Source organism: Rhinoderma darwinii, chromosome 8, assembly GCF_050947455.1.
Source record: "Rhinoderma darwinii isolate aRhiDar2 chromosome 8, aRhiDar2.hap1, whole genome shotgun sequence".
Classification (NCBI taxonomy): domain Eukaryota; kingdom Metazoa; phylum Chordata; class Amphibia; order Anura; family Rhinodermatidae; genus Rhinoderma; species Rhinoderma darwinii.
This window is the reverse complement of record NC_134694.1, coordinates 108,235,590-108,252,317: the sequence shown is the minus strand read 5'-3', so window position 1 is coordinate 108,252,317 and position 16,728 is coordinate 108,235,590. Positions and strand designations below refer to the sequence as shown.

General features: G+C 43.7%; 1 protein-coding gene across 1 annotated transcript; it reads right to left on the bottom strand.

Annotated features, from left to right (window-relative positions):
• Positions 1–6,035: 6,035 nt before the first annotated feature.
• Positions 6,036–15,673, bottom strand: EIF3K (eukaryotic translation initiation factor 3 subunit K). Its single transcript, XM_075836279.1, has 8 exons — positions 15,561–15,673; positions 12,948–13,046; positions 11,923–12,043; positions 10,008–10,082; positions 9,844–9,910; positions 8,585–8,662; positions 8,119–8,244; positions 6,036–6,143 (listed from the first exon to the last, which is right to left on the bottom strand). The coding sequence occupies exons 1-8, from the start codon at positions 15,617–15,619 to the stop codon at positions 6,112–6,114; spliced, it is 657 nt and encodes a 218-aa protein (XP_075692394.1). The 5' UTR covers positions 15,620–15,673; the 3' UTR covers positions 6,036–6,111.
• Between the last annotated feature and the right edge of the window lie 1,055 nt (positions 15,674–16,728).

The window sequence follows — 16,728 nt, the reverse complement described above, 5'->3', positions numbered from 1 at the left end:
AGCGCAATGGTTCTGATTTTATATCAGTATCTGTGAAGAAATTAAACCTCAGTATCCAACCGGATGATTTTTATCTCTGTACTGTGACATCACTGTATATTATCCCTGTACTGTAATATCACTGTATGTATTATCTCTGTACTGTGACATCACTGTATATTATCCCTGTACCGTGAATTTCACTATATTTATTATCTCTGCACTGTGACATCAGTTTATTATCCCTGTACTATATCACTATATTTATTATCTCTGCACTGTGACATGTGTTTATTATGTTTGTACTGTGACATCACTGTATACTATCCCTGTACTGTGACATCACTGTATACTATCCCTGTACTGTGACATCACTGTATATTATCCCTGTACTGTGACATCACTGTATATTATCCCTGTACATTATCCCTGTACTGTGATATCGCTGCATTTATTATCCGTGCTGTGACATCACTGTATATTATCCCTGTACTGTGACATCACTGTATACTATCCCTGTACTGTGACAACACTGTATACTATCCCTGTACTGTGACATCACTGTATACTATCCCTGTACTGTGACATCACTGTATACTATCCCTGTACTGTGACATCACTGTATATTATCCCTGTACTGTGACATCACTGTATATTATCCCTGTACTGTGATATCGCTGCATTTATTATCCGTGCTGTGACATCGCTGTATATTATCCCTGTACCGTGACATCGCTGTATATTATCCCTGTACCGTGACATCGCTGTATATTATCCCTGTACCGTGACATCGCTGTATACTATCCCTGTACCGTGACATCACTGTATACTATCCCTGTACCGTGACATCACTGTATACTATCCCTGTACCGTGACATCACTGTATACTATCCCTGTACCGTGACATCACTGTATACTATCCCTGTACCGTGACATCACTGTATATTATCCCTGTACCGTGACATCACTGTATACTATCCCTGTACCGTGACATCACTGTATACTAACCCTGTACCGTGACATCACTGTATACTATCCCTGTACCGTGACATCACTGTATATTATCCCTGTACCGTGACATCACTGTATACTATCCCTGTACCGTGACATCACTGTATACTATCCCTGTACCGTGACATCACTGTATACTATCCCTGTACCGTGACATCACTGTATACTATCCCTGTACCGTGACATCACTGTATACTATCCCTGTACCGTGACATCACTGTATATTATCCCTGTACTGTGACATCACTGTATATTATCCCTGTACTGTGATATCGCTGCATTTATTATCCGTGCTGTGACATCGCTGTATATTATCCCTGTACCGTGACATCACTGTATATTATCCCTGTACTGTGACATCACTGTATACTATCCCTGTACTGTGACATCACTGTATATTATCCCTGTACTGTGACATCACTGTATATTATCCCTGTACTGTGATATCGCTGCATTTATTATCCGTGCTGTGACATCGCTGTATATTATCCCTGTACCGTGACATCACTGTATATTATCCCTGTATTGTGACATCACTGTATATTATCCCTGTACCGTGACATCGCTGTATATTATCCCTGTACTGTGACATCACTGTATATTATCCCTGTACTGTGACATCACTGTATATTATCCGTGCTGTGACATCGCTGTATGTTATCCCTGTACTGTGACATCACTGTGGTTATGTTTGTATTGTGACGGTTTGTTATTCCTGTGCAGTAACATCAGGAGTATAGGAATATGAGGTGCAGAGGCTGCAGTTTCACCTGGGAACTGATGCTTGAGGAAGCGCAATGGTTCTGATTTTATATCAGTATCTGTGAAGAAATTAAACCTCAGTATCCAACCGGATGATTTTTATCTCTGTACTGTGACATCACTGTATATTATCCCTGTACTGTAATATCACTGTATGTATTATCTCTGTACTGTGACATCACTGTATATTATCCCTGTACCGTGAATTTCACTATATTTATTATCTCTGCACTGTGACATCAGTTTATTATCCCTGTACTATATCACTATATTTATTATCTCTGCACTGTGACATGTGTTTATTATGTTTGTACTGTGACATCACTGTATACTATCCCTGTACTGTGACATCACTGTATACTATCCCTGTACTGTGACATCACTGTATATTATCCCTGTACTGTGACATCACTGTATATTATCCCTGTACATTATCCCTGTACTGTGATATCGCTGCATTTATTATCCGTGCTGTGACATCACTGTATATTATCCCTGTACTGTGACATCACTGTATACTATCCCTGTACTGTGACATCACTGTATACTATCCCTGTACTGTGACATCACTGTATACTATCCCTGTACTGTGACATCACTGTATATTATCCCTGTACTGTGACATCACTGTATATTATCCCTGTACTGTGATATCGCTGCATTTATTATCCGTGCTGTGACATCGCTGTATATTATCCCTGTACCGTGACATCGCTGTATATTATCCCTGTACCGTGACATCGCTGTATACTATCCCTGTACCGTGACATCACTGTATACTATCCCTGTACCGTGACATCACTGTATACTATCCCTGTACCGTGACATCACTGTATACTATCCCTGTACCGTGACATCACTGTATACTATCCCTGTACCGTGACATCACTGTATACTATCCCTGTACCGTGACATCACTGTATACTATCCCTGTACCGTGACATCACTGTATACTATCCCTGTACCGTGACATCACTGTATACTATCCCTGTACCGTGACATCACTGTATACTATCCCTGTACCGTGACATCACTGTATACTATCCCTGTACCGTGACATCACTGTATACTATCCCTGTACCGTGACATCACTGTATACTATCCCTGTACCGTGACATCACTGTATACTATCCCTGTACCGTGACATCACTGTATACTATCCCTGTACCGTGACATCACTGTATACTATCCCTGTACCGTGACATCACTGTATACTATCCCTGTACCGTGACATCACTGTATATTATCCCTGTACCGTGACATCACTGTATATTATCCCTGTACTGTGATATCGCTGCATTTATTATCCGTGCTGTGACATCGCTGTATATTATCCCTGTACCGTGACATCACTGTATATTATCCCTGTACTGTGACATCACTGTATACTATCCCTGTACTGTGACATCACTGTATATTATCCCTGTACTGTGACATCACTGTATATTATCCCTGTACCGTGACATCACTGTATACTATCCCTGTACCGTGACATCACTGTATACTATCCCTGTACCGTGACATCACTGTATACTATCCCTGTACCGTGACATCACTGTATACTATCCCTGTACCGTGACATCACTGTATACTATCCCTGTACCGTGACATCACTGTATATTATCCCTGTACCGTGACATCACTGTATATTATCCCTGTACTGTGATATCGCTGCATTTATTATCCGTGCTGTGACATCGCTGTATATTATCCCTGTACCGTGACATCACTGTATATTATCCCTGTACTGTGACATCACTGTATACTATCCCTGTACTGTGACATCACTGTATATTATCCCTGTACTGTGACATCACTGTATATTATCCCTGTACTGTGATATCGCTGCATTTATTATCCGTGCTGTGACATCGCTGTATATTATCCCTGTACCGTGACATCACTGTATATTATCCCTGTATTGTGACATCACTGTATATTATCCCTGTACCGTGACATCGCTGTATATTATCCCTGTACTGTGACATCACTGTATATTATCCCTGTACTGTGACATCACTGTATATTATCCGTGCTGTGACATCGCTGTATGTTATCCCTGTACTGTGACATCACTGTGGTTATGTTTGTATTGTGACGGTTTGTTATTCCTGTGCAGTAACATCAGGAGTATAGGAATATGAGGTGCAGAGGCTGCAGTTTCACCTGGGAACTGATGCTTGAGGGAGCGCAATGGTTCTGATTTTAGATCAGTATCTGTGAAGAAATCAAACCTCAGTATCCAACCGGATGATTTTTAACCTGTAATGCTTCGCAGAGATAAGTGGCGCTACTGCCCTCAGCTGAATGCCAATGTGACGTTAGCTGATGATTCTGCCTGCATTATTAATCACATTTCTTTATAAATACATTTAAGGAGTAACTCCAACCAGACTAGAAGATATGTTGACAATTTTTAGTACATATTTTTGTTTAGAGATGTCAAAGTTTTAATTGATTTGAAAAATGACAACTGTAACCCCCGTTCACTATAACGGAGAGTGACCGTGCGTGCATGGCCACCTTTTTGCCAGGGACAAGATCCAGGGCCCCATTTTAGGTATAGGTGAGCGTCCCCCGAGGTCAGACCCCTAGCCCTCAGACATTTATGGTTTATCTAATCATGCCATAAACATCTCTGGTGGAAAACCACCTTGAAGATTTAGGAGAGGGCCTCCTGATGTCACATCCGGCTCTCTACATCTTTACTGTTGCCAACCTCCCGTTAAGCCCCTGTACAAAATTGAATGTAACACGATCAGGATCTCTTAACTCAAGGACCTTAAAAGGTTTGAGGAGAAAGATTTATTATTCCTTTAATGGGTGAACAGCGACCACGGAGTCTAACCTGTTAGAAATAAGGCCCCAGGTTTGAAATCTTTTTGCTCCTATTAAGCCTTGCCGGAAGCAGGGCTTAAGAGGGGCTGGTAAATAGCACAATACATGCAAACAATCGCTCGTTCAAGTCCCCTAGGGAACTAGGCACTTTAAAAAAATTAATATTTAAAATACCCCCTTTTACCCCTAATGTAAAAAAAAACAACCATAATTGGCCTTTCCGTCCATAAAAGTCCTATATAACATAAATCCTGCACGCAAGCGGCATAAAAAGAACACACAAACAAAAATTGCTGTTTTTTGGTGACCTTACCAAATAATAGAATAAAAAGTGATCAAAAACTCGTATGTTCCTCAAAACCAAAGCTCGTCCTCCAACGCTCCATCGACGGAAGATTAAAAAAAGTTACGGCTTTTTTTAAAGATGTAAAACAAAACATAATATAAATTTGGAATCACCGTAATCAAATTGACTCGGAAAACAAAGTTAACATGTTGTTTTTTTCCGCACAGTGAGCGTGGTTAAAAAGAAAAAAGGAGGAATTGCTGTTTTTCTCCCATTTCACCCCACAAATAATTGTTTTTCAGTTTCTCTAGTACAATAAATGGTGCCAATAGAAACTACAACTCGTCCCCCAAAGAACAAGTCCTCATACGGCTACATTGAGCGAAAGATTAAAAAAGCAAAGTTATAACTTCTGGAAGGCGGGGAGGAAAAAAACGAAAATTAAAAAAAAATTAAAAATGGCTGCAGCGGCTGGGGGTTAAAGCATTACTAGAACTTGGTACCAGAGCAAAAACCATAGAACTGTCAGTGGATACGAAGGTAAGACTGTGCTCACATTGTGCTTTATCTCTAGGGCCCCATTGGCCCAGCAAATAAAAAGGGTGTCGTTTTGGCATACTCTATGTATGTTAGCCTCTTTTTTTTTTTTTTTAAAGGGCCTTCCCCTACAAGACCATACATGACAGTATTTCCACGAGGAGGCAGGGACTCCTGGCGTCATACATAACTTTGATGCTTGGAGCCCGGCTCCCTGGACTGTGTTCGGTCCGGGAAACGCGGATATCACGTATATCACGGACCGAACACGGCCATATGAATAAGGCCTTAAATTGTAGATTTTCCCTCTTCAGGACAGACTCCTCTATATATCATGGTCGGATATGTTCCACTGTATTGTTAGAATTTAGATATTTTAGCACTTAGTGCTGGAGGGGATGATCAAGACTGAAACAAGCTTTGACATGGTTCCTGAAAGAATATGCTCTGTCCGTGGTCTGCAACGTGTAGCTGGACAGTGACAAACTACAAATGTTGGGCATGATGGGAGTTGTAGTTTCACCACAGATGGTATACACAAATATTCTTTGGGATCAGAGACTAAACCTTGAATTCTTGGTTCAGATTCACCATTCTGCTTTAAAGAGAAGACGACGGCAAGTGTGGATCAATTCACCGCATTTATTGTAACGTTTGGTCTGTACATAAAATAAAGTTTATTCTTTTAATTTAGAAAGTCACTGAGAAGATGCCATAATTCCAGAGACACCTGTGGGGAAAAAAACAAAAACAGACATTATATAGGTATGGAGATCTGGTAATGCCATGTTTATGCTTCTTGAATCATCCCGGCAACCTCATACAGTTCAGAGCCTTAGGACCCGTTCAGACAGCCGTAATGCAGCCACATGTTATCGTCCGTGTAACAGCCACAATAAACCAGACACCCCGTAGTTCAAGTGAACCAAACTTAAAGGTATTTCCACAGGATAGGGGATACGTGTGTGATCGCTGGATGTCTGACCCCACTGGGACCTCCAGTGTTGAGGGGGGACCAAAAATCCCCCCGAAAATCTCCATGAGAATAAAGCGCTAATGCACATGCTCGACCAGCGCTCCATTCATTACAGCGGAGTTGCCAGAGACAGCGGTCCCAGAAGTCCCTTATAAATGAATGGAGCGCTGGCTGGCCGAGGATGTGCACTAGCACTCCATTCTAAGGCACCATGCGTAATTAGGGGCCCATTAGTTTCTATGGCCGACGGACACCTTCCCGTATATTTACGGGAGGGTGTCCGTGCCGTAGAAACTTGCCGAAAAAAATAGGACATGTCCTATTTTTTAATTTTACGGACCGTGCTCCCATACTTTATAATGGGAGAACGGCTCGTAAAAACGGCCGGCTGTACCCGTAAATACGGGTCGTAATTACGGGCACGGTCGTGTGCATGAAGCTTAATAGAGCACTTCGGGGGACTTTCGGTCTCCCATTCTCCACATCTCTGGGGGTCCCAACGGTCAGACTCCCAGCGATCACACATGTATGCCCTATCCTGTGGGGCAGCAGTCCCCAACCTTTTTTGCACCAAGGACCACTTTCATGCAAACATTTTTTTCCAGGGACCGGCGGGATTTGGGGTCAGTTCACACGTTGCGTAAATACCGCAGATTCTTCACAACGGAATTCGTTGAGGGACATCCGCAGCAGAATACAGTAGCAGCAAAGTGGTTGCGATAGAACAAATCTCATCCACACGCTGCTGCGTAAATAGTGGGCGGATAAACCGCTCAGAAATGGACATGCGGTACGGAGTTCTATTCTGCAGCATGTCAATTGTATTTGCGTAAACGCTGCTTGTTTGTTGCGGGTTTTCAATGGGGATGTAAAACCCACAACAAATAACATTTGTTGCGTTTATTGCGGCGGTATCGGCGGCCTGGATGACGCCTTATCCCATGTGACTGCCGCTGCAGCCAACCACAGGCTGCAGCAGTCTCCTGGGATGAAACTCATCCCAGGAGACCGGCCTGCTAAGTGCTGCAGTTTTCCACACCGGACATTCCGGGCGAAAAACCGCACCACAGTTTGGTGCGGTTTTTCGCCCGAAATTCCCTGCGGCCACCGGGGGGGGGGGGGGGGGATACCAGATATCACAGCCTGTGGTTGGGGATCACTGCTGTGGGGGAGAAGTAGGAGCTGCTCTATTTCTACTGGCTCCCCACTCTTGCTCATAGAGGAGGGTCTTGAGCAGGGACCCCCTCTATGCTGCTCATATGTTCTAATAGGAAAATCAGAAAGGGTCTGTCTAGATGGGTCATCTTCATGTTATAAGTAATCTAGGAGGCAGAAAAGGTTAATTACTACAATAAGTTAATCACACCCGCAATTAATGGGGGGGGGGGTTCTCAAAACTTTTCAAAGAAGAAGTGAACATTGCGCATAGCAAGCAATAAGATTTCAGCTTCCATTTGCCCAATGCCCTTTGGAAATTAAAGCAGCTACCGGATTGGTTGCTGTGGGCCACTTATCCCCTTTTTGCTTAGCCCAAGTTTTGATAAATTCCCCCAAATGGCTTTCTGGTCCCTGAAAATATCTAGTACTGAAGATTATAACTAATAAGTGCTCAGAACAGGAATTATAGTGCCAAAAAAGTTCTATGTAATGAGCTCCTGCTACACATTATCGAGGACACTTAATATAACTGTGATGTCACTTTGCTCGCAGCGGATTATTTAAGACTTACTGTCAAAATCAATCTTCTCCACAATGTTCTTGGGTTTGATATTCTCTTCCTGGTTACAAATGAAGATCTTGCCATTTTCTGCTTCTGTCCAGCCATATTTGCTCATCCAGACTCGGAGTTGGGGTTCTGGGAGAGCGGAAAGAATAAGCATATGAGCTGCAGGGTCTATTCCCCTATGCAAACCCCATGTGTTTATACCATCAAGGGTTTAAGTGAAATGAAATAAAAACATAGATGCCATCTCCCAAAAACAGCGACACTCCAGTCCATGGGTTGTGACTAGAAATGTACATCAGTCCCATTAAAGTGAATGGGGCTGAGCTGCAATACCACACACAGCCTGTGGGAAATAGTGTTGCTGTTCCTGACACTTTTTGCAAACGACAGAGTTCGGGCTGTGAAAAACGGTCCGTGTGTCGGCCAGATCTCCCGGCCCAACCCCGTACAGGTCAACGTGACTACATACCTGACAGATCTCCAAGCATCTCCGCCAAAAGCCACCGGTCAATGTGCTGGTAGGTGATCCCCACAACATGGCAGATAACTAAAGAGAACAGGATGCAAAACTTAGAACGGTACAACGATTGGTAAAGGCGAATACACCTACAAGTGATTCTTCACTACAATAAGATGTCAGAACCAGGAGTGGAGATGAGTGAAGTGTATCTAGCATTTACTTTTCTGCTAATCTAAATCTAGCCAAAATTCAGTTCTAATTGCGTAGTAGATTTTAATGTGGATTTCCAAATCTTCTGCTCCCTTGAACACAACATAGAGTTAAAAGCGATATTCCAGCCATAGCAGGTGGCGGCATATCACTAGTATTTGCTTTCACTTGCTGATCAGTGGCCTTGGGCCCTTCGTTTTTGTGATAGGTGAGGGTCCTAGCACTGATAAGCAAGTGACGACATTAAGACTTCGTTCACATCTGCGTAGTCGACTGCGCTATTGATACAGTCAAAACAACGGAACCCTTGCACAACGGAGACCATTCGGACCGGATCCGTCACCATTGAAATCAATGGTGATGGATACGGAAACCTATGGTTTCCAACGGAAAGCTCTGACTGAACGGAGCCCTAGCGCAGATGTGAACGAAGCCTTACTGAGACATATCAGAAAAGGTCATTGTTGGGGGTCTGTTTCCCGTGACCTTCACTGATCTCTAGAATGACTGGAGTTGAGAAGCAAAGATCTGAAATTCACTGCAATGAAACTCCACGTGCATTACAGCGCCATTACAACACTACAGCCTCTCTTTGTTCCAGCGATCGGTAAAGGTTAGAGTGTACAGAGCCTACCGATGACATCATCTGACAAATCCCAGGGACATGACAAGATGTTGAAATGATAAAACTCTGACTGCCTGCAGCCACCACTATTGGGAATTTAATGAAAAAGACTTTTACAGATCCCATTGAATTCCATAAAACTGTGTTCCGTAAGCTCCTAAGCGCCTCCTATTGGTGGCTGAAGGTACACAGAATTTTATTATTTAACTCTATGGCTGTGTGGAGGGGAGAAGGGAATTTGGAGCTCTGTATCAGGAAAAACTCTGAGCCTGTACACCGCTCGCTCGGCTTTCCAAGAAACAAAGCGGCCCAGCGCTTCATGGAGCGTATCTGCTGCTTCGTTTTAGGTGGTGGTCACCGTGCTTCACCGATCAAAACTTCTGACATGTCAAAAGCTTTAACAAAAGTTTAGCTATCCTTTAACAATACTTACATTTTCTAACAGAGTCCTCAAACCCAGCTAAACCATCAAGAAGGTCTAGATTCTCGTCTAGCGCTGTCTGTGGAGACATTAGATTGAGAGAAGAGAAGGGAATTGATAAATCTGAAGTCGCTCGCAAGAGTTTACATATGCCACAATAGAAAGAGGGAACTTACCCAAAATGCCTGAAAGTGACAGGTCTCTAGAAGATCCCCCAAATACAAGATTTGTCTGATTGGACGCTCCTCTTGCTGCGAGCCCAAATGTCAAGGAAAAAAAACAGCACAAAAATATCCGGCCAGAGCTCAAAAGACTCCAGTTCTGTTCCACACAGCCAAAGAAAAATGATAAAGTGCCAGATATCCATCAACTTATATTACATTTGGTGTTAGGAAGGGCTGCCACTTTCTAATATGCACCTTGTTCCAATTCTGCCTCTGTATTGATTGCAGGACTTGCTGTGAAGGAGATGTATAAGATGACAACCTGGATGTCTTGTGCAGAAAAAAGGTGATAATGCTCACAGAAAAGTCTCAGAGGAAGACATAAGAGGTAGCACCAGGAACAGGATGAATGTCAGGAAGTAGCATCCCTATGCCGATTTTATGCTTTATTCTCATAGCATAGAGACCATTTAAAGGGATTTTACCACAGTGGACATTTAGACCTATCCACAGAATAGGTGATAAATGGCTAATTGCTGGGGGCCCCACCGATCACTAGGGACACCCGAGCCCCGTTCCTCTTCACAGCACAACCATAGTGAGGCAGAGTTTAAACTAAGTGGCGGTCAAGAATGCGCCGTCGCTCCATTCATTGTCTATGGGACAGCCGAATACAGCGCTCAGGTGTTTCCATCAGCCCCATAGATATTGAATGGAGCTCCAGGGTGCATGCTGGACCACCACTCCATTCAAACTCATCACTGTGGTCGTGTATGAGGAAGGGGTCCCAGCGATCAGACATTTTCCACCCATTCTGTGGATAGGTAATAAATGCCCATTGTGGGAAAACCCTTTAACTGGTACACTAAAACAGCTTCATAAAACACCCAAGAGAAATCCTGTGTCATGCTCCGCCCCCTCGGGCCCTGCACAAAGCAGAACAGCGTATCCGTTCATCCTGGAGTGTTCCTTTAACAAGGTGCTCTTTATTTCTCCCTACTATTCTGTACATTTCCTGTCCTCATCAACAATAGAGACCGATTGGGAACGTGAAATGCAATTTGTTTTATTTTAAACATTCCTTTCCCTGTGCAGAACATGGCAGCAGGATCCTTGTAACCCCTGGGCCAAAGATAACACAATGCCTCATTTCTCTACTTGGACCCACGAAATGTGCAATTAACAAAAGTTCACTCTGGTAAGTTTCACGCTAAAATCTCTTAATTCATTATCAGACCCCCTCCCCGATTCTTAGTTTGCAACAAGTTTCATACTTTTCTCATGTGTGCATTAGGGTTGTCACGATACCAGAATTTGGACTTCGATACCGATACTTAGAGTATTGTGATGCTCGATACCAAAACGATACTATGCCAACAATAAAAATCCCACAAAACAGTCCTTCCGTTTTCAGATGTGAGGCACAGGGTGTTACCAATTTTGAACCTCCATGTGCCTCACATTAATAGTAATTAACCCCATCATCTACCTCACATTAACCCAATGTTGCCCATTATGACTGAGCGAGGTACTTGATGGGATCTCTTACTATAATGGGCAACATTGGGTTAATCTGAGTGAAATGATGGGGTTAATTACTATTAGGCCTTATTCGCGTGGCTGTGTTTGATATATGGACCGTATGTCGCCCGCATTTCCTGGACCGAACACAGTTCAGGAAGCTGGGCCCCTAGCAGCAGTTATCTGTGATGCTAGGAGTCCCTGCCTCCCCATGGGAATACTGTCCTGTACGGTTATCAGTACAGGACAGTATTCCCACGGGGAGGCAGGGACTCTGGGGAGGAAGATCTGTCCGGTACAACCTTCCCCCCTCCCTGCAGTATCACATTAGGTTCCTGAAATGACAATTGTGGCCCTATTGAGCACACAATCATATACTCGTGTAGAATATACACTGGAAGGATACGTGAGTCTGGTCGATCATACACTTGCATAGTGTGAAGTCTGTGTGGGGTAGGTTGGTCAGCGCCTTGAGCAGGATCTGAGTGGAGACTGTGGTCTGGAAGAAAGCTGGATTGAACTGGTAGCTGCAAATAAAGAAAAACAGACATCAGGACCACTAGTAATGTAACCTGGCAATGTATCGCTATGGGGAAGGGGGTCCACTCTACTGTGCATCGACCATGCATGGAGAAATGTCCTCAGTTTACACAACAAATGCATAGCCTAGTGGAAATTTGAAATCCATCTCCTATCTAATCAGTGGCTCAAACTGCTGCTCTGTTAGACTCCATGCTTTATACTGCAGCACTGCTTGTTCAGATTGGCTGCTATGTATAAGCACAAGTTCATCAATCAGCCAGAGCTGATCTTCATTACAGCAAACATGGAGTAATTAGAAACTACAAATAACGTCTAACTACTTAGGGTATGGTCAGACGACAGATTTTTTTTCTCCAAGAACCTGAGGCAGAAATCTGACTGGCTCCACGTGTGGCTACCCGGCATGTTTTTTCCGTAGTGGAAAAATCCAGCTGTATGAACTGCGGCACAGATTCCCATTGAAAATAATGGAAAGCCGGATACAAGCAGACTTTGGCACTAATTAAGCGTGAATACTACACCGTGTAAATGAGGCCTTAGAGTAAAAAAAAAAAAGACGATCACTTTACGTCTGGCTTAATACAGCCGCATTTTAGTGTCCGTATTAGAGCCGTCACACAATTAAATCGCTATAAACCCTGATGGTGATTTAAATAAGTTTTTCCATAATAGATATTTATCACCTATTCAGAAAATAGTGAGGAGAAGGTGAAGGGAAATTAAACACCCTGTGGCACTGTCTGGCAGAGGGGGTTATCCGCAGTGGGGGACTCCCTCTATGAGGTCTGTTTGCCTTAGTAGGTAATATGGGTAGAACTTGTCCAGTTGTGACAACCCCTTTAATATCTGCTGAGTACAGAAAATACTTCCTGACATGAAGAAACTCACAGTTTTAGTACAGCCAGATTTGCTTCCAAGTCATAGGCATTCTCCTTAGCCTGGGTCTCTACGTAGCGCTCTAATGTTGCCAAATTCTCGGGATTGTACCTATAAAAGGAAAAAAAACACAACAGTTTAAGTGAACAGTCATTTGGTACCCTGTGCCAGGAGGAACTACAATAGGTACAGAAGAAAGAGCCACCTGACGATTGCTCTCAAGAGCACCTGATACTAAATCACCTTTTAGTTATCTTTCACCATTGTGTTCCTCGACTGCCCCCAAGTAAACCCCCTTATCAAGATGCAACTGCAGAAGATATCCTTCCTACTGCCAGCGATTATACTACTTTTCTCTGGGTTGTTTCATTCACGCAAACCATTGAATGTGAGCCCCTTCCATGGGCCACGATAGACATTTATCATCTATCCACAGGGTTGGTGATAAATGCCTTTTCACTGGGACCCCCACTGATCACAAGAACTGGGGTCCCGAGCCTCCTGTTCCCCCTTACTACATGAACTCAGTGAGGAGAACTTTAAATGGAACAGCGGTTGAACATGTGTGATGCCGCTCCATTTAAGGGGATATTCCCAACTTAGAAATTAATGGCACATCCATTTATTGAGAACGGGGGTCATTCAACCCGTCTCGCCTCGAGTGATAGCCACCGGCCACAGATTCCAGACAGGGGCTAGTGGAGAGAATCCTGCACGCTTGGCTGTTTCCGTAATTCCCCTACAGAAGAATGGAGAGGCCTCCTCTCCACTTGTCTATGCACTAGTCTCTGCCTGGAATCGGGAGCTTACAGGCGCCGCACCAGGTAGAACAGGGGTTGGATGACCCCCGTTCTCAATATAGGTACAGGACCAGAGCTGGGACCCACACCTATTAGGCATTTATGATCTATTCTGTGGATAAGCCATAAATGTCTAAGTTGAGAATACCACCGCGTCTACGTGACTGATGGAGACATTGGAGGACAGCGTACATGCGCTTAAAGAGGCTCCGTCACCACATTATAAGCGGCCTATCTTCTACATAATGTGATTGGCGCTGTAATGTAGATTACAGAAGTGTTTTTTATTTAGAAAAATTATCATTTTTGACGGAGTTATGAACTATTTTAGATTTATGCTAATGAGTTTCTTAATGGACAACTGGGCGTGTTTTACTATATGGCCAAGTGGGCGTTGTGGAGAGAAGTGTATGACGCTGACCAATCAGCGTCATACACTTCTCTCCATTCATTTACACTGCACATAGCGATATAGCTATATCACTATGTGCTGCCACACAAAAACACACTATAACATTACTGCAGTGTCCTGACAATGAATATACATTACCTCCAGCCAGGACGTGATGTCTATTCAGAATCCTGACACTTCGCTAACGTTTGTGTGAGATTTACAGCACAGCAAGCGTAATCTCGCGAGATTACGCTGTAAACTGTCATTTAAAACGAGATTACGCTTGTTGTGCTGTAAATCTCACACAAACGTTAGCGAAGTGTCAGGATTCTGAATAGACATCAAGTCCGGGCTGGAGGTAATGTATATTCATTGTCAGAACACTTGAGTAACGTTAATATGTGGGTAAGTGACTGCACACATTGATCTACATAGATCACTATGTGCTGTGTAAATGAATGGAGAGAAGTGTATGACGCTGATTGGTCAGCGTCATACACTTCTCTCCACAACGCCCACTTGGCCAAAAAGTAAAACACGCCCAGGTGTCTATTAAGAAACTCATTAGCATAAAGCTAATATAGGTCATAACTCCGTCAAAAATGATCGTTTTTCTAAATAAAAAACACTGCTGTAATCTACATTACAGCGCCAATCACATTATGTAGAAGACAGGGCACTTATAATCTGGTGACAGAGCGTCTTCCAAAAGATCCAACATTTTTCTTATTGGCATTATGTGTCTTGCCCTGACAAATATTTAGATGCCATAAAATGTTTGGGAAGGAATATGGTCAGAAGTTGTCACAAATTTGATTATGTAATGAAAAGTTCGGCAGCTTTTGCTACAATTCCACCCAACTTTCAAGATCTCTGCAGCAGTCAGTGATTGGGAACAATCTTATGAACACCCAGAGTCTGATAACCTGTATAGACAGAATACTTCTCACAGCTGAGTTTGCTACAATGTGTCCAGTCTAGGTAATCCTATACCAGTCAAGTACCTGACTGCAACAGTGTATCAAACCATCATGACAGGCAAGAGATCTGCGATACAGCAGACATGCGCTCACAGAGGGTTACACAGACTGAATTTTAAAAGCCTCTGAATATTACCATTCACGGACAGCAAGCATAGACTTTTAAAACGGAGGGGAATTGAAACACGGGGTATAATAGAATGTTACAGGGTTTTTATTGTGATTTTTTTTGTTACGGGGGGGGGGGGGGTAATAGTAAAGAGTAGACGTCTTTAGCTCAATGTCATGATCAGGACATGATGAGAGTTGTCGTTATAGCAAAGGAGCCGCATGATGATTACCCAGCATCATGTGGCGATCAGGCTCTACCCACGATCCTGCGCGAATTTTGCAATACATTAGTTAGCAGCATAACGCTTCACGTACACAGCCCTCATGACCCGATAATCACCTGTCGATGCCCCGCAGTAATTTCCCCACATTTGCTCTCATCTGCTCAAACGAAGTCATGTTGCTTTTCAGGTAGGAGAGAAAGACCGGAAGCGGAACCTGGCTCTCACTTCCTGTTTCCGCCCGGCTCCAGACTGAATATCTTCCGCCCTCACTTCGGTCACGTGGGTTCATGCGCATGTGCGGTGCACTTTTCTTCCTCCCCTTTTTCTATATTGTAAAGATTTACTATATGTCGTTATCGGTAGAGGAGGCTGTAAAATAAATGCTGTGACAGTGGCTACATGGCTCCCATCTTGGAAGTCGTCTTGGCCCCTGAAAAATAAAGATCTTTGGGCCCCTCACCAACCACTATTATCAGGATACAACGCAGTAGTGGCGTGTAAATTAAATGCACTAGAAAATGGTACACGCGACTGGCGGCAAAGTTACAAACGATCTGCGTCATTTTAGTCCAGTCCTGTGACCTGTACAACTGACTTGAAGACGATGGGGAGACATCAAAATTGGAGAACCAGTCAGATTACCCCTCAAATGTTTCAGAGGAAATGAAAGCGACCGTATTGGTTGCCATGGGCAATTACGACTTTGCACCGGTTGTGATATCTCAGTTGGCGCAAAAAGGAAAAATTAAAGGAACGCTGGGCAAAACTGATGTCCTGTGTTAGGCCTAGTACAAGACCTGAGGGGGCAGAGCATGATATTGTATAAGCCCAATTTTAAAAATGATTTCTAATATGGAAATGTTGTCCTACCGAGAAGTCTGTCCAGTATCTGCCCTCAATACTTGGTCGGGGCTCCGACTCTGCATGAATTACTGCATCAATGCGGCGTGGCATGGAGGCGACCAGCCTGTGGCACTGCTGAGGTGTTATCAATGCGGCGTGGCATGGAGGCGATCAGCCTGGGGCACTGCTGAGGTGTTATCAATGCGGCGTGGCATGGAGGCGATCAGCCTGTGGCACTGCTGAGGTGTTATCAATGCGGCGTGGCATGGAGGTGATCAACCTGTGGCACTGCTGAGGTGTTATCAATGCGGCGTGGCATGGGGGTGATCAGCCTGTGGCACTGCTGAGGTGTTATGGAAGCCCAGGTTGCTTTGATATCGGCCTTCAGCTCGTCTGCATTGTTGGGTCTGGGGTCTCTCATCTTCCTCTTGACAATACCCT